At 38.6% G+C, this 19,447-nt stretch overlaps 1 protein-coding gene across 1 annotated transcript; it reads left to right on the plus strand.

Annotated features, from left to right (window-relative positions):
- Positions 1–16,434: 16,434 nt before the first annotated feature.
- LOC145009465 (uncharacterized) lies at positions 16,435–18,534 on the plus strand. Its single transcript, XM_078968154.1, has 2 exons — positions 16,435–16,476; positions 17,866–18,534. The coding sequence occupies exons 1-2, from the start codon at positions 16,435–16,437 to the stop codon at positions 18,532–18,534; spliced, it is 711 nt and encodes a 236-aa protein (XP_078824280.1).
- Positions 18,535–19,447: the final 913 nt, after the last annotated feature.

Consider the following 19,447-nt stretch of genomic DNA (forward strand, 5'->3'; position numbering starts at 1 on the left):
CACGATCGTTTCTTGTAGCCCTTTGGTTTTCAGCATTGAAAATATTGGTTAAACGACTCCAAAACATTGGATCGTTCAACTTGCTTGTCTCGTACACATGAATATAAGCATGTGTAAGAACCAAGAACTCTTCATTGCTCCATGATATAGAACTCATTTTTATTGAAACTAAGAGAGTGGAATATAAAAAACAATATTTGAACAATTGTATTGGTTTATTTAATAAAGTATTTATGTAACATAAGGTCAATTTATAGTAGTTTCTACACAAAATCGCAGTCCAATCTTCTAATATGTCTGCATTTCATAGTCAAAATTAACTGACGAATGCAGTGTACTATACTTATAACATAACAGAGCACTGTTCGAGTTGACAAGTCATCCCCGGTCGAATGACAACACAATACATTACTGCTTGAATTGACAAGCCATTGCAGCAGGAAAGTAAGGAGTCGTTATAAATAGATTTTAATATCCGTTGTAGTTGTTTCGTATTACTTCCCTCCCTGCAATTATGGACTCACCACATACATGGAGGAACGCAGAGGAGGTCACTTTGGTTCAAGCTTGGATTATAACTGTAGAGGAGGATTTTCCACCGGGTCCCCCACAAGTTCGTGCTGGATCATTTTGGTCTCGTGTCTGTCATTTGTTTCACCATTTAATGGGGCGTACTCAATATCGAAGAAGAAAAGATGTCAAAGCCAAGTTTCTGGATTTGAAAATGAAGGTGAAAGAATTTCAACGTATTTACAACGAGTTGGATAATGAACATGCAAATACGGATGAAGACATTCTACGGCAGGTGGCTTTGGAACTATACCGTTTTGAATATGATGGTAGCGAGTTTACCCACTTAGATGCATGGAATCTTTTAAAGAATGTCCCTTATTTTTAATATGCATGTTGGTTAAGGTAATGGATTTTCGTTATTTAAGTTGCTTGTTGTTGTATGTGTGTAGTCGTCACTATTTAATAAAAGTCCATTTCTTTTAATGTATGTTGTTTCCTCAATAGCCAATACATAATACGACATAAATTAAATAACTAATACATAATAAGTCATAAAATATGAATGAAGTACATAAATAACTAATACATAATACGACATAAAATGTAAACAGGTTTCACAGATAACTAATACGTAACACGACACTAATACATAATACTACATAAAATATAAAGGTGCTACATGAATAACTATTGCATTGAGGGAGGTAACAGGAACACCGTTTCATTTGGTATTTCCCAATGCACATGTGATGGTATAGTATTCACCAACTCAGATCCATATGCAAGTCAATACACATAACTAGTGAACTTGTAATCAACCAATCTGTTTATGGATTCAGATGTATGGGTTCTTAGACATGCTATAGCGTGGGCACATGGTATACCGCTTTTTTGCCATTTACCACAACTACATACCCTTCGTTCAAGTTGTACGTTGGTGGTGGCAAAATTGTCATCGACTTGATATGTATCCCCATACAAACGTCTTGCATTCCAATTGTAAGACTTGTTGACACATTTTTGAACCTTACTCTCAACGTAAGGGGTCAACCCACCAGAAAACCTCCCTGTAAAATTTGATATTTTAATAAAAATAATAGCACATTAAAAAAACTAAATATAACAATCTCCCTTACTCGCCACGTCGGCCCGTTCAACATACTTTGATTGTATCGACGTGGTGATTAACTCAATTATCGTTGTTATAGGAAACTCACATCTGGATATAATTTGCAAAATTTCAGGGACGTCAATCGATTTAACATTGTAGCGTATTTTTGGAAAAAATGCTCGTGTCCATTTTGAAATCGGTATATCGTCAATCCAGTAAATTGGACTCCTAAGCAAGGAAAAGAAAGGTGATTTCCTACATGCAATTTGCAACCTTTCCAAACACAAGTAAAAATCATCAACGCTATATGCATTGCATGACTTCCAAAACAACGATTCAACTTCCGTACTGTTATGTCCCACAGAGTCACGTATCTTTCGAGCTATATCTTTAGGACAATATCCATGATAGGAATCCGGGTAGGCACTCTGAACACAAATTCTATTTTATCACACAGGTTGCTTATGAAACCAACCTCTATGTCGTCACCTAAACAATCTTTTAACCTCATCATGAACCATCTCCATGATTCTTCACACTCTAAGGTTCCCAAACCAATTGCTAAGAGTAGTGGTTCATGATTTCCATCTAAAGCCACTGCGAAGTACATTGTTGTCAGATAGCTCCCAATAAGGGGTAAATAACCCACATATATCAGCGGTATCATGCACCTAAGGAAGGTACGAATCTACATAAAAACGAACACATATTAGTGATGAGTAAAAACTAATCGAGATACATTACCATGAAATATTATATAACTCAATAAAAGAAGTATGTTATACCACGCAACCTAAAGCCACAAAACAGAATTGAAAGCGGTTGGTATCGGTTTTCTTGATGGCTGTGAAGGTATTAGGATTTGTTCTTTGAAGGTTATGCAAGAAAATTGGTAGTTGAGAAAAGCTTCTTCCGATGTTAGTACTCATTTTCAAAACCGATGAAAGTGCTCTACAATCATCACACAAATGCAATATCAATAAAATGAGATTATAAATAGAAAATATTGTATCTCTATTGTTCACAATTCATAGTTTAACCTTTTATATTCATAGTCAAACCAGTTCATTTCATAGTCAAATTTCACTGACCGACATGACAATACTACAGAACGTACTTGTCTGGATTTTGTAGTTCAACTTTTTGAATTCATAGTCAAACCAGTTCATTTCATAGTCAAATTTCACTGACCGACAAGACAATACTACAGAATGTACTTGTCTGGATTTCGTAGTTCAACTTTTTGAATTCATAGTTGTAACACCCCCCTCTGGCACGTATCACAATATTGTCCGCTTTGGGCCACTCGGCACGAGGACTTCCCAGGGGGTCACCCATCCCGGTACTACTCCCGCCCGAGCACGCTTAACTGCAGAGTTCTTATAGGATCTGCTGCCCTCACGGCTTTAAAACGTGTTGTGACAAGGAAGGTATCCACACCCCTTATAAGGAATGCTTAGTTCTCCTTCCCAGCCGATGTAGGATCAGGTGCAACCCACCTTCACCCCTCATTATAGGGTTCGACGTCCCTGTCGAACACATCGACCCGTGCCCCAGCTCTGATACCATTTGTAACACCCCCCTCTGGCACGTATCACAATATTGTCCGCTTTGGGCCACTCGGCACGAGGACTTCCCAGGGGGTCACCCATCCCGGTACTACTCCCGCCCGAGCACGCTTAACTGCAGAGTTCTTATGGGATCTGCTGCCCTCACGGCTTTAAAACGCGTTGTGACAAGGAAGGTATCCACACCCCTTATAAGGAATGCTTAGTTCTCCTTCCCAGCCGATGTAGGATCAGGTGCAACCCACCTTATTTGTAACACCGTGATTTTCAAGGCAAAATTTTCATTTAATTAATCAAATTAATATTAAATCACTTGTTTAAAATCTCATACACATTTGAATTACAAAAGCATAGTTCCATTTTCACTTAGTAGAAAACCAGGATCCTCCAGAATACAACTCTTTCTTTGGTGTGTACAATCGAGCCGGTGCCATCCCGCGTCACTGAAAGGACCTGAAACAACATACATAAAACACTGTAAGCATGAAGCTTAGTGAGTTCCCCAATATACACCTTACGCACATACGCCTTTCCAGGCCCTGACCTTCCGGACCACTGCACAATGCCTTCCGGCCCATGAGATAATCGCCTTCCGGCCCATAACGTGTTGCCTTCCGGCCCATAACATATTGCCTTCCGGCCCATAACATATTGCCTTCCGGCCCAAAAACATATACGGCACATAATACATTTACTCTAACACATAAAGCACATATATCATATATCATACCTGACTTTTCTGTCACATAACACTTTGCCTTCCGGCCCATATAAACATGCATATCACACGTAGCAACTAACTTTCCATTTATAGCATATATATACATAACGCATAACATATTCGACCTTCCGGTCTCACAATCAAACCTTTCCGGGTACAGTATAGTGAGAAGACTCACCTCGTGGATGCTGGAAGTTAGCAACCCCTGAAATCACTTGCACCTGATCCGCCGAGCTACAAGCTCCCTATAACAATATATCTCTTATTAATACTTTTATCTTCCACGTTAACTGACCCTAAGAAATCACACACACAGGTCAACTCTGGTCAACGGTCATCTCGACTGGACTCGGCGAGTACCCTGGCGACTCGGCGAGTCTAGTCGTCCTCACAAATTCCTGGATGTTCCCTTTCTACTCGTCAAGTATCTCTCTTGACTCGACGAGTTCCTCGTGGAAGAATCGCGGGGCCACCCCGACTCCACTCGCCGAGTTTGAAGAACAACTCGACGAGTCCCAGCTATTCTTCAAGCTACTCGTCGAGTCTGCTCATCTGACTCGGTGAGTCCATGCCATGCAGTCGATCAAATTGCTTCCTAAGATCAGAATCGTCCCGACCAATCATAGGTCTGGTCCTCTTAAGCTGGTCCATCACAAAAGGCCTTCATTTAGGTGCTCATGCTACACCCCAAGACTCATAATTCCCATGTTAACCTAAGGCATAAGGATTTCAATCCAAAACCTTCACCAATTCCCGAAATGCACAGACCTGGGATCTTCTGGACCTCCAAGGGTCCCAACACAGGGTTACAATCGTTTGGGGGACAAGGGTAACCATTAATCTAATCACAAAAGGGTTCCTTAAACCCTAATCCATGCACACATTCACATAACAGAATATAATCCGGAATGTTACCTGAATAATGCCCTCTCTGTGTCCCCAAGCCTCAGAACCTGATTCCCTTGTTGTTCCTTTAGCCAAAACCTTCCCCTTCTTGAACAATAACTTCTTCAAAATTACCAATAGCCTTCAATCCTTGCTCTAGATGCCCCCAACCGATTTAGGGTTCTTCTCAACCGCTAAAAGGGAACAACGACGGCCAATGATCCCATATATACGTCCCCAAACCTGAACGGCTAGGGTTTACGCTAAACAGCGCAGACTCGCCGAGTCCCTATCTGGACTCGTCGAGTCCAGTCGCGAACCCGCGACCAACTCTGCGATCCTACTCGGCGAGTCAGGCTCCAACTCGCCGAGTCCCCCCTTTAAAACACCCCAAAATGTGATTTAACAATACTTTGAGATTTCGGGCTGTTACAATTCTCCCCCACTAGAAACAGACTTCGCCCTCGAAGTCTCACTCTGAAAATAGTTCCGGATGCTGCTCCCGCATCTCACCTTCCGTCTCCCCAGTCACTTCCGATCTCTTCCGAGGTTACCACCGAACCAATACCAGAGGTACCTCCTTGTTCCTCAGAACCTTGATCTTCCGACCCCTGATGGCCACTGGCCTCCTAGCGTAACACATGCTCACATCCACCTAATTGTTCTCTAGTGGAACCACTGCTGACTCATCGGCTATACACTTTTTCAAATGCGACATATGAAAAGTGTCATGGATCCATCCCAATTCCGTTGGCAGCTCCAAACGGTAGGCCACCCGTCCTACCCTCGCATTTTCACTAAAAGGCCCAACATATCGGGGCCCCAATTTGCCCCTCTTCCTAAATCGAATCACCCCTTTCCAAGGAGAGACCGTCAGAAGTACGAAGTCGCCGACCTGAAACACATGCTCGTAACGGCGTCTGTCTGCATAACCTTCCTGTCAACTCTAGACGATCATTAACCTCTGATTAACCTGCTGCATCTGCACTGTCGACTAAAGCACGGTCTCAGTACTGTCCACCACTCCCTGCAACCGAGAATTACCCAAGATGCAACTCTGCTCTAAATCTCAATGATCACTCGACCCATAAGGGTTATGAAACCCTGAATTACGGGTCCCCGATCCAAAGCCCACTATATCCATTACGGAACGACTGAGAGACCCATTCTCACTCTCAGAGAAACTCTCACGAGTTCTCCTCTTGCAATCGTATACACATGATGCACTAGCCCCCAACATACCTTTCTCTTCCCTTACCTAGGGAAATCCGCTTGACGACCTTGTCACCACTCCATATATCGCACCCGTTCTGGATCTGCTCGCAGGGACTCTCGGGTCCATGCGTTACCTCTCCTCAGCAAATGTGGATCCGACACCACCTCCTATGCAATAGCTCAAAAGGGCGGCATACTAATGCACTAATGATGGCTGTTGATATGGGACAACTCAACCAAGGATAATTACGTACCGCGGCTTCCTCCGAAATCTAATGCACATGCCCGAAGCATGCCTTCTAGTGTTTGGATCGTTTACTCTCTCTAAAGTGTCCTCCGATGTCATCATGGTAAGCTCATTTCCATATTCCTCTTCAAGACTGAGTACCAGATCAACTTTTGGCTCCACGACTGAGCCCCCAACGGTCACCCATATCATGATCCAAATATCCCACTAACTTTCTCCCCGTGACCACTATCCCGACCCAGTGACACGTAAGTCACAAAATCCTCTTTTCCTCATGCGAGAAAATATAATCTAACCGAGGATCGTCTCAACTCTAATCTATGGGTTCTGCTGCGCATATTCATCGCGTATCTCCCCGCATCTCCCAACAGGGACGGATACCCCCGTCTTGCCCCCGACTCAACATCTAGGCTCCAAAAACTCAATAATAGAACTACTCAAACCCAAAACTCTTCCACACCATAAACTGCTCGGAAAACATTCCAACATCGTATTCTCTTGCCATTTAATGAGTACTGCGACTCCACGCGGTATCACAACATCTTCTGAATAGTGAGTACTGCGACTCGAATATCCACCACAGACTATGGAGACAATCAACATAACAAATGCCCATCTCTGCGAATATCCACTCCCTCAAATAATCTCCCTGGATACCCATACCCGAAGGGCTCCCACTAGATCCACAGATACTTGATATGCCACACGTCGATTCAATTCAGGATTCATGAGTAACTCCGAAATAAAGATATCATACCCGGATATCTCAGAATACCTCAACCGAACATTACAAGATCCTGCCACGACCACTGATCTCCTGCCCCAAGTATCATGTAGATACAATAATACATCTCCTCAGAATCCCATAAATAGATCTACATTTTCCCACATTACAACTCCGACGCATATAATTTCCCGATTGGAATACGAGAAAACGCTGACGCTACGAAATATGCTGAAAATTCTCCGAAACCCTTCTTCCGACGCTCAAAATCCAACCAAGAATGCGCATACCGACCCAAACATTCTCTATCTACTTATAACGACACCAAACCCCTGTCATAGATACATTCGTTCTCCTCCTCAAGTACTTCCCGCATTAACTCACTCTGACCCTTTTCCTCGATCATCGACACCTCTGGTCTCATGATTCCTTACAGCATATCCCTATACTTCACTTATAACCACTCTTGACAAATCTTTGCTTTCTTACATACTGCCCCCGGTTCTCCCCCACTCAGGGTTCGAACCATCACCAATTAGCACACACCCAACCCACAACTACTTTTCACCAGTGAAATCGTACCTGCTCCAGGAAAGTGTTACGCAACGCCCGATAATTCCCCCTTAAGAAGTCAATCAACCCCCTATACTCCGAACCTCTGATGAACTCCTCAAGAACTTCTCATCACGACTGCTTCTAATCGTTCCAAATCTCATACCAATCCAACACTAAGCATCTCAACTGCTCAATGACATCCCTGGCTCATAGACTGCACCGCAATCATCGTTCCTCTCACCTCAACTCATCAACCAATGCCCCAACACCGGAATTGTCCCAAGGATAGGGACCCATTCTCAACATAGACGAAAACTCTCTGCACTGCAAAACTTGGCTGAATTCCCCGCTGCCACCACTATAACGCATCCTACTATTCTCACTTAGGTGTGGCGTGGTCTTCGACTACCTCAGTCCTACCTGACTGTCTGCTCATGATAAATCACTGCCTCGCGGCACACCTGCTACCTGATACCCTGAGGGAAAACATTGTCGATAACTACCTGCAGGGTGTACTCCCAAATCCACAACTAACACATCAAGCCCCTCCTGTATTGCTCACGAACATAAATGGCACCACCCTCCTAGAAGATGGCCTCTCCCTTATCGCCTGATTGTTTGACTCACCCGAAGTTTTCCTCTGTCTTTAACTTCTTACCAAAATACTCTGATAGACACTCGCCTTTCCCCTCGGGGAACGCCTCCCCATACTCAATCGTGGTCTACAGGCCTAAAACCCATACCGTCCGATCTCTACCTCATCGATCATGACCCGATAGCAAGATAGTCACAAGCATCATCCGCTACGAACCCTGGTACTCATCCCATGACGTCCCTTCTCAATCTGTTCCGGTGTACGGTACCCGAACCATAACATTACTCCTCAATCTGCTCCGATGTATGGTACTCGAACCACAGCATCTATCCTCAATCTGTTCCGATGTATGGTACCCTGACCATAACATCACTCCACAATCCGCTCCGATGTATGGTACTCGAACCACAACATCTATCCCTAATCTGTTCCGATGTATGATACCCTGACCATAACATCACTCCGCATTCCGTTCCTTAGGACCTTCAGAATGCTCCTTGTATCAAGTATGGGTCCTCTGCTTTCAGTAGTACGGGCCCATACTACCTTCCACATCTACCCATACTTTCCACACGGACCATCCCAGAGTTCCTAAGTAGCTGATCGACCTCCTCTTTTACCAATCCATCGTGCGTACTCGCTCCCCAGCGAAATCCTCTACTCTACCAGCGCACTCATCTGGCTAGGTTTAATCCCTAGTCCCTTCCGCCGTCCTCCCACTTCTTTGCTATCAGCTGCTGAAGAGCTCCTAATGATGCCAACCATCTACCTCCTGAGTATCGTCATACTCACGTAGTAGCTGACTCCCATCATCGAGAATTCCACAAAGCACAAAGCAAGCAGCATTCGAGCATCGAAGAATACATAGGACTCCCTATCTGTGATAGCTCCACCTTCTCGGCTCATCTTCGGAAGTACCACTGAACTCTGTAGCTCTACCCATCGTGCGTCCTAACTGGATATTCTCGCTCATCACATATTCAAAAGCATAACGCACATATGACAACAAATCCTAGGCTAAGGCATCACAAATCAGGCCATTCTAGTCCTAAGATATGAAATACCTAGCCTGTCTCTAGCATGCAATAATATCTCATAAAGTGCATAATAGATATTTCATAACACAAAAGTAAGGGTATTTTGGGAAATCACCGTTTGGCTCTGGCTGATTGTACACACTTCTCTTTCTTGCTTTCTCTTTGAACTCTTATCCACTTTTAGAAAACTATTTATTTGAAAACTTTTTCTTATTTCCTCAGTTTGAGTCCAGATTTACCCGAAGGCGCATCCGAATCCCTCAAACCAAGGCTCTGATACCAATTTGTAACACCGTGATTTTCAAGGCAAAATTTTCATTTAATTAATCAAATTAATATTAAATCACTTGTTTAAAATCTCATACACATTTGAATTACAAAAGCATAGTTCCATTTTCACTTAGTAGAAAACCAGGATCCTCCAGAATACAACTCTTTCTTTGGTGTGTACAATCGAGCCGGTGCCATCCCGCGTCACTGAAAGGACCTGAAACAACATACATAAAACACTGTAAGCATGAAGCTTAGTGAGTTCCCCAATATACACCTTACGCACATACGCCTTTCCAGGCCCTGACCTTCCGGACCACTGCACAATGCCTTCCGGCCCATGAGATAATCGCCTTCCGGCCCATAACGTGTTGCCTTCCGGCCCATAGTACATTGCCTTCCGGCCCATAACATATTGCCTTCCGGCCCATAACATATTGCCTTCCGGCCCAAAAACATATACGGCACATAATACATTTACTCTAACACATAAAGCACATATATCATATATCATACCTGACTTTTCTGTCACATAACACTTTGCCTTCCGGCCCATATAAACATGCATATCACACGTAGCAACTAACTTTCCATTTATAGCATATATATACATAACGCATAACATATTCGACCTTCCGGTCTCACAATCAAACCTTTCCGGGTACAGTATAGTGAGAAGACTCACCTCGTGGATGCTGGAAGTTAGCAACCCCTGAAATCACTTGCACCTGATCCGCCGAGCTACAAGCTCCCTATAACAATATATCTCTTATTAATACTTTTATCTTCCACGTTAACTGACCCTAAGAAATCACACACACAGGTCAACTCTGGTCAACGGTCATCTCGACTGGACTCGGCGAGTACCCTGGCGACTCGGCGAGTCTAGTCGTCCTCACAAATTCCTGGATGTTCCCTTTCTACTCGTCAAGTATCTCTCTTGACTCGACGAGTTCCTCGTGGAAGAATCGCGGGGCCACCCCGACTCCACTCGCCGAGTCTGAAGAACAACTCGACGAGTCCCTGCTATTCTTCAAGCTACTCGTCGAGTCTGCTCATCTGACTCGGCGAGTCCATGCCATGCAGTCGATCAAACTGCTTCCTAAGATCAGAATCGTCCCGACCAATCATAGGTCTGGTCCTCTTAAGCTGGTCCATCACAAAAGGCCTTCATTTAGGTGCTCATGCTACACCCTAAGACTCATAATTCCCATGTTAACCTAAGGCATAAGGATTTCAATCCAAAACCTTCACCAATTCCCGAAATGCACAGACCTGGGATCTTCTGGACCTCCAATGGTCCCAACACAGGGTTACAATCGTTTGGGGGACAAGGGTAACCATTAATCTAATCACAAAAGGGTTCCTTAAACCCTAATCCATGCACACATTCACATAACAAAATATAATCCGGAATGTTACCTGAATAATGCCCTCTCTGTGTCCCCAAGCCTCAGAACCTGATTCCCTTGTTGTTCCTTTAGCCAAAACCTTCCCCTTCTTGAACAATAACTTCTTCAAAATTACCAATAGCCTTCAATCCTTGCTCTAGATGCCCCCAACCGATTTAGGGTTCTTCTCAACCGCTAAAAGGGAACAACGACGGCCAATGATCCCATATATACGTCCCCAAACCTGAACGGCTAGGGTTTACGCTAAACAGCGCAGACTCGCCGAGTCCCTATCTGGACTCGTCGAGTCCAGTCGCGAACCCGCGACCAACTCTGCGATCCTACTCGGCGAGTCAGGCTCCAACTCGCCGAGTCCCCCCTTTAAAACACCCCAAAATGTGATTTAACAATACTTTGAGATTTCGGGCTGTTACAATAGTCAAACCAGTTCATTTCATAGTCAAAAAGAATTGTCTGTAACATGATTTCTTCTATAAAAGGGTGTCACTCAGTATGAAAAATGTATCTGTCAAAGCAACTCCTATTTATAAGAAAAACAAGGCTAATGGCATACTACAATTGCGGAGGAGAACGTATTGTTAGGATTTCGGGAACATCTAAAAACCCAGGAAGATTGTTTTACGCTTGCCTAAATTTGGTATCATGTTGTTAACGTCATTCAAATTTAAACCCTCGTGTTTACATGACAAACAATTAATTTCTTTTCTTACTGTCAATGTTAAATTTAACAGGGACCAAAATGCGGGTTTATCAGTTGGGTTGATGAAGAGAAGGACCAATCATCTATGGTAATAGCTAAAGTGGCTAAGTCTAATAAGCTCTTTCAATCAGAAAATAAGAAGTTGAAGATAGCGTTGATTTGTAGTTGGGTGTTGTTCTTGGTAGTTCTTGTTTACAAGTTGTAAGCTTTTTAATATTGTTTTTATGGTTTTGAAGTTGTTAGGTCAATAAATTGTTGTATTTGTACTTACATTTACAACAGTCTACTTGTAACGTTAAAACAAATATTGTAGTCGTTCTTATGTATGTTGTATGTATTCATAAGTTATTAGTAGGTCATTAATTTGTTGTAATTGTCGTAACGTTAAATTTTTTGCCATCCGTTCACGAAACTGAAAAAATAAACTAATAATCATATCCAACATTAATTTAGATATACAATTATATAATCCTACTACATAGGACCAAGACTAGACCCCCAAAATTTTTTTGCCATCTGTTGACGGAACTCTAAAGCTGCGGTCTTTGGGTCAATAAGAACACGTATTGGTTGACCTGAAACGAATTGCTCCATAAACATACAAAGAAAAACACCGCAATCTCCCAAATGACTACTTTGTTGGGGAACATTTTCTTCATAAATGAATTGCATATTCAATGGAATTCTTGGGGTGTTCCTCCGGGCCCAATACTTAATCTTGTCCAAATAATTTGCCACCTGACGTTCAAATTTGGAAAAAATTCCTTCAGAGTAGAATTTTTCATAAGCCGATCTTCCAAGACTGTCATAAATATGGACTTCCATTGATGCTAATGGTAGTTCCCCAAATAGTCAATGATTAGGGGATGAATGAATCGGCAATAAGACCTGTATAAGGATCATAAAATAAAATTATGTTTTTTTTACATCACAATACAAAAACTTAACAAAAATAACGATATTATTTTCAATATAAACAATTAAGTTTACCGTATCAACATCCCACCAAGCAACCATGAACTCGGGGTATGTAGCTATACCAGACATAAACGCCCTCCAGTCCTGTCCTTCTTCCAAAGCATGAGAAACAAAAAAATTTGGAGGCATTATTGTATGCCAGTCGCTCTCAAACCGTCTCTCCATTAATAGTCGGTACCAAATGGTTATATGCTGCACACATGATACTTTTGTTATTGACTAAAAAACAATTAACTTTTAAAATAATAAATTAACAATTAATTTACCGATAACTCCAACCATCCGTCGTGTGTATGCCCAAACAATGAGCTCCAAAAATCTCTATCTAACACGAAATTTAACAAACAATGCTGGACATCATATGAATGAAATAAATAATTTTGGATGACAACCTCACCGCCTGCTACGTAAGGTTGCAGACGCAACATGGAGAAGTCATGAGCAACACCAAAAACTGGAGGAGGAACGGGGCTTGTTGATTTCATATCAACCTTCTTTTTTGTTCTTCTTTTGAGCTTCGGTGTCGTGTGCAACTAAAATCAATATTCAAATGTTTAAATCTATATCTTTCAGATAATTCACATAAATATAAAATCATGAGTTTATAAATAAAACGAATACCTCGGTGTAAAGAGTGCACAAATATTGTGATGGTTTTCAAGTCCTCATTTTATCGTGTGGAACTTCTTTGCCATCATACTCATCAAAATAATCTACAACTGTCGTAATTCTTATTGCATCTTCGTCCGACACCTAATTTAATAACCAATAATCTCTAATTATAAATAAGTTTCAATATACTAAAAACAAAATATAATTTAATGTAAGTATACGAACCTCTTTAGCTTCACTATAATCATTTACGTCAAACACCTCATCATCAAATTTGTTCCCCGTATTGTCATTCCTCTCCTCCGACTCCTACATTAAAAATAAAACTTTATACTTAATAACGAAATACACATAATTTAATAAGCAATAATATCTAATTAAATAAATGATTTAATCTACTAAAAACAAAATATAAATTAATGTAACTATAAGAACCTCTTTAAATTCTGTATAATCATTTACACCAAACACATCATCATCAAATTTGTTCTCCTCATACTCATTCCTCTCCTCCGACACCTACATTAAAAATATAACTTTTTACTTAATAACGAAAGACACATTATTAAAAAGTAATTATTAAAATCGTAAAGGTAATATTATAACAACCTTGTCGTCTTGAATATCACCAAATATATTTTCAGTTGTATTGTTTTTATTCAACACTTCATCTTGCACAACCTATATTTTCAAATATAAAATATGAACACAGGTATTCATATTTGTTAATAAAATTTAAAAAATAATGTGACGTGTAACTAACCTGTTCATCATAATTTCTTTGTGACACTATCGGATCATCAAAAACAATGTCGTTCCAAAATTGTTCAGTATTCACTTCTTCACCAAAAAACTCCGTAGGTTGTCGGTTTATAAACACATGCTGCTCCAGTGCATGTAGCCGTTTCAACACCTCGTCTAACTTGTGTTTTCCACTGCCCCTACCTGTACCATGAGAGCGACCACTGGACGACATACTAGACGAAGATTCGTCTTGTCTCCTAAAATGGTCCCGTACTGGGGATGAAACTTATTTCCCTTCACCATATACATACTCTTGAAATGACATATAATAACAAGATGTCATCTCACCATCACCCGGTAACATGTTTTGTCTTGGTGGTAGACCGTCCTAAAAAATTAAACATATTAAAAATGCATATAAAAGTATAATAATCAAGTTTATTAATAATAAACGAAATATTTATAAACCTGCATCTTTGACCAAATCTTGTTCACGTCAACCAATTTTAATTTTTTAGTTCCACTCCATCGTTTCATCCGAGGCAAGTCTTTATTTTTTTTCAACACAAATCCACATGCGCGAACAGTCGGAATCATCTCATATATCCATATCTACAATTTTTTACAATTACAGTAATAAAAGTTAAAATTAAAATAAAAAACTTAACAATAAAACAATTTAAATATTAGAATATTTTTATACCCTAATTGGAGCCGTAAATCCTGATACGGAGTACTTTAAAGTTTGACCACGCTCAGAAAGTGATAAATAATGATGTATTTTGTTCCATGTATCCTGAAGGTCAATATAAGTAAAATCCCAAAGATAGCTACCCCAAGCGAAACTAACAAAACAAAAAAACAATATTAGTTTTTATATAAATTATAACTTTAATAAAATATAACTTTTAACGTAAACAAAATATACCTGTTCCAGAGATCCAAATTCTCAGCAAAAAAAAACCAATCTTGTGGCACCCGATCATTAACTTCTTTACCCAAAAAACCTTCACACAGAATGTATATCAAACATACTCTAACTGCATCAACGTCGTCAAGTGCTACGAATGTTCGATTTAAAATTAAACGTTTAAGGTCGCCGATTTTCACCGAACTATTGGTATAGTCCGGAAATAGCCGTTCACGCAATAAACATCTTTTTTTACTGCTTAATAATTTTTCCGACCCTTTTTTCCCAATGTTTTTTGGATACTCCCCAAAATTGAAGCCGGTTATCAAACAAAACTCTTCCGGCCCATAAACCATTTTCGTATTGCCTACTCGAAAATATAATCGTTTTATTCCATCTGGAGATAAAACAGGGTCCGGCCGGATCTGATGAAGGAACATTTTATGGAACAACAATGCATCCCCTTGTAAACGAGGGACATCAATAAAGTAACCAAATACGGTATTTCTGAAAATGGCACGTCTCGCATCATCTAAAACTTCAAATACTTCCCATATGTTACCGCCAGAACCTTTTAAGTTCGCAAACGCTTTCACATTGATAAAACTAAAATCATGCTGCAAAAAAAACACAAAAATAAATTAGATAACTAAAAAATATTTTGTTTTTAAAATATATGATTACGAACTGCAATACATAAACAATTGGTAATGCAAATACTATTTCTTAATTAATAATTATTTTTATATTTCCGATAAAAAACAATAACATACACATATATAAACAATTTTTCAAGTTATACAACAAATATATTTACGATAAAAAACAATATCATACATAATTATATAAACATTTTATTAAACATATTTTCAATTTAAACGACAAATATATAAATGACAATTTTTCAACTTAAACAAATTTTCAACTTAAACGACAAATACATAAACATTTTTTATCTTTCTAATTATATAAACTAACATTTTATAATTATATAAACAAACAATTTTTCAAATAAAACGACAACCAAATTAACAATTTTGCAAGTTATACGACAACAATTGTTCAACTTATACGACAAACAAAACCAATTTCTAACAATATATATACGATAAATTTTCAACTTATACAAACGCTATACTTATAAAACAAATATATATACAAACGAGTATTTTACACATACTATAATTTAACTATTTTTCACTTTATATAAACAATTATATGATAACAATATACAAGTTTTCAGGTTATACAACAACTAAACAAACAACAAAAATAACAAATTCTAAACATTATCTACGCAGTCTCTACTTGTACATTCAAACAAACACTAACAAAATACCATTTAAGCTTCAAGTATACTAAAGAAATATTAAAATTATCAAAATACACCAAATTACCCTTTTTTAACACTAAATAATACAATAAATGATAACAAAAAAAAACTTCAACATTTAAAGAGTTAAAATCTAACCATATTCGCCGGATTGTTGATATAATCCTCCATTTTCTTCAAAAAGTAGCCAAAATCGCGAAAATACTCCAAAGATAGAGAGAGTTAGAGAGAGTTTTTGTGTAGAGAAGGGGGAAAATGGAGAAAAAAAAAACGTTTATATACCGAAAATAAGAGTATTTCGCAGATGGCTTCTCAATTTCGCAGATGGCCTAAGCCATCTGCGAAAGTACAAGCAGCTAAAGCACAACTGTGCTTTAGCTGCTTGTACTTTCACAGATGGAAAGGTGATTTCGCAGATGGGGCATTTCCATCTACGAAATCGTTGGCTATTTTTGTAATTTGGATATTTTTTGGCTATTTTTGTAATGTCATTAGTGTAAATGACTATTTTTGTCATTTTCTCTTTATTTATTATTATTCACTATATGATAATGTAATTTCATAGAAATACTAAGTTAATAATGTTTATACACTATTAGCATAAAACATCATTGTATTTTTGCACCAAATGATTATTGGTATTTTGGTAACATTACTTTTTATCACACCATTGCTTTTTGTAGCATATTAATTTGCGGATATTTTGCAAAAAAGAAACAATTGAAAGGGAATAATTTGGAGCATCAACTCATTCAAAAAATTTCTTTTCTTTTTATTGTTTTCATCATTTTGATTATCATCTAGTAATAAATGTATGGATTTAGTTGTTCTTTAGTTGATCATGAAGCAAATTTAATAGCCCCTTGTTGAAGATTAGATATTATATTATCGTTGGGACGATCTTGTACCATAAACAAATCTCTTGAGACCTTATTGATAAAATAAAAATGATTCTATACGTACCCCCAAATTGCTTGGTGTACCTTTTGTGAGTGTAATAATATGTGTAGCCTCATGATTTGACAATTTATGTGTACGTATAGTAGCACCTTAAAATAACATCTTTATAAAAAAAAGATATGATATTCTACCTATAAGACTATAGTAGCTATAAGAAAGATTTCAAAAGTCACATCTATTATCATCACAAATACTATGATCTTAAGTTTATATTCAACTTGCTTTTGGCTTTTAGTTTAGTTTTGGGTATCCCAACCTCTTTCCCTTATTGACAATACCCAAAAAAAGGTTTTAAATGCTATAAAAGAAAGCATTTGGTTTATAATCAAACCCCTCACCAGAATAGGAAAAACACGATTTCATATAAACTTACCTTATCTCACTTTGGTGTGGTAACATGGAGGATGCATATATTGCTTTGAATTCAGAGTGCTACTACCAAGAAGAGGCACTTAACATTTTCTTATCACAGTCTCATTTCAAAATCGTCGCATCTTGGTTTTGAGTTTTCATTTTACCCTTATATTATATTTTTATTTACACATGTAGTAGGTCTTATATGTGATGCAATTGAGATATGACTCTCAACATCTACATTCCTTACCCAAATTTAAAGAGATTTATGAAATTTTGTTGTTGTTGATGTTGCTATTGATTTTACCCTTAGATAATATATGTTAGACAAAAGGATGATATTTTGATTAGTTCTCGTATTTTTTTGTTTATTTTCTTTACGTATAACCTTTCTTTATTGTGAATTTTTTATCGTTATCAGGCACACGATACCACAGGGTTGAAGCTTTCTTTGTTCTACTCAAAACTAGAGATGGAAACAATAATTGCTTGTGCGAACGAAGAGATTGCTAGAAAAATAGACGAAGCATTGTATTTCAAAAGCTTACTGACAAAAACCATTAAGGAAAGAGATAAATTCCGATTCAAATGCCAAATACTAGTTTCAAAAAATCTCATTCTTCAACAAGAAATTCAAAAACTCGAAGCCAATCTTTCTTCTTTTGTAAGAGTTGCTCGCACTAGTTACATTGAAGATGACCCTATTGTACGAGTTGTTTCTTCTTTGGTCTCTAATGAAAATGCTACTAAAACCCAATTAACCGATCAAATTCCGTTACTGTCACTCCCACTGCCACCATCACAATCATTAACAGATGTCATTGATAATGTGGTACTAACAAAAAGGTTACCAGAGAAAGGCAAGTTCTTGCACGCCATGATGAAATCAGGCCCTTTACTTCAAAACCTTCTTCTTGTAGGCTATCTTCCACAGTGGCGAAACCCACCACCAAAACTCAATTCAATCAAGATCCCACAACTAACCATTCCATCATCATTTAAGAGAGTGCATGGCTTTGATTTTCCTCAACCACCAACACCAAGAATCAAAAAGATGTTCACCGATCACCATCCAGAATCTTGTCACTAATGTTTTAATTCCATCCCAAACATTTTAAGCACAAAAATATGTCATTTCTATCACATTTACTGCTTCTTGATCATGGAAAAGTAAATTATGATGAAAGTGATGGCTCCTAGCACTTTTATTCGACTTTTGTGTACTAATTACACCTATTTGAAATAATAGAATCTAAGTTAAGATATATTAGCATAGAAAAGAGGGCACAATCATAGCCTTTGAGAGTTTATGTTTGATGAAAAGCTTTCATCTTTTTCTACTTGTCTTTTTATTATAATTTATTTTTGTAGTCATCTTTTGTACTTGTTTAATTTTTTATTTTAACTTATTTTTGTAGTCGTATCTTTGTTTATAACAATGTTTTAAAACCCGGGTTGACCCGACTGGTTCAACCGGTTGGACCGTGACGGGGTAAAAAGCGGGTCAATTGAGAACGATTTTTTGTAAAAATACGGACCGGATTGAACCGGTCGGGTTTCCCTTGCACCGCGGTTCGACCGCTTATGTTGAACCAGTTAAAACTGGGTTGACCCGTTTTAATAGGGTTTTGATGGTTAGATACAAGTAGCGAACACCAAAACAACGAGTAATTTGTGGTTTCTTTAATGTTTTTCAATATTTAAACTTTGTGTACATCAAATTATTGGTTTTATATGTTTATGCATTATGTAGAAAAGTAAAAATATATAAAAATAGAAAAAGACCATAAACCGGGTTGACCCGCGCGGTTTAACCGGTTGAACCGGTTGACCCGTGAACCGGTCGTCACACCGGATCAACTAAAAACCCGAGTTTTAAAACATTGGTTTATAACAAGATTAGTTTTTATATCATAAAGAAGTTATTCGGTAGAAGAAAACACACACAAATTTTTTAATACAACAATAACATGTGATTATTGAGACTGAGTTACTTCGAACCA

The sequence above is a fragment of the Lactuca saligna genome, chromosome 8 (assembly GCF_052625555.1).
Source record: "Lactuca saligna cultivar CGN05327 chromosome 8, ASM5262555v1, whole genome shotgun sequence".
Taxonomy (NCBI): domain Eukaryota; kingdom Viridiplantae; phylum Streptophyta; class Magnoliopsida; order Asterales; family Asteraceae; genus Lactuca; species Lactuca saligna.

Coding starts and splice junctions, on each gene's coding strand:
- LOC145009465 (XM_078968154.1), top strand. CDS start 16,435: ATGGCTTCTCAATTTCGCAGATGGCCTAAGCCATCTGCGAAA. Junction 16,477..17,865: donor GGCCTAAGCCATCTGCGAAA/GTACAAGCAGCT, acceptor TATCGTTATCAG/GCACACGATACCACAGGGTT.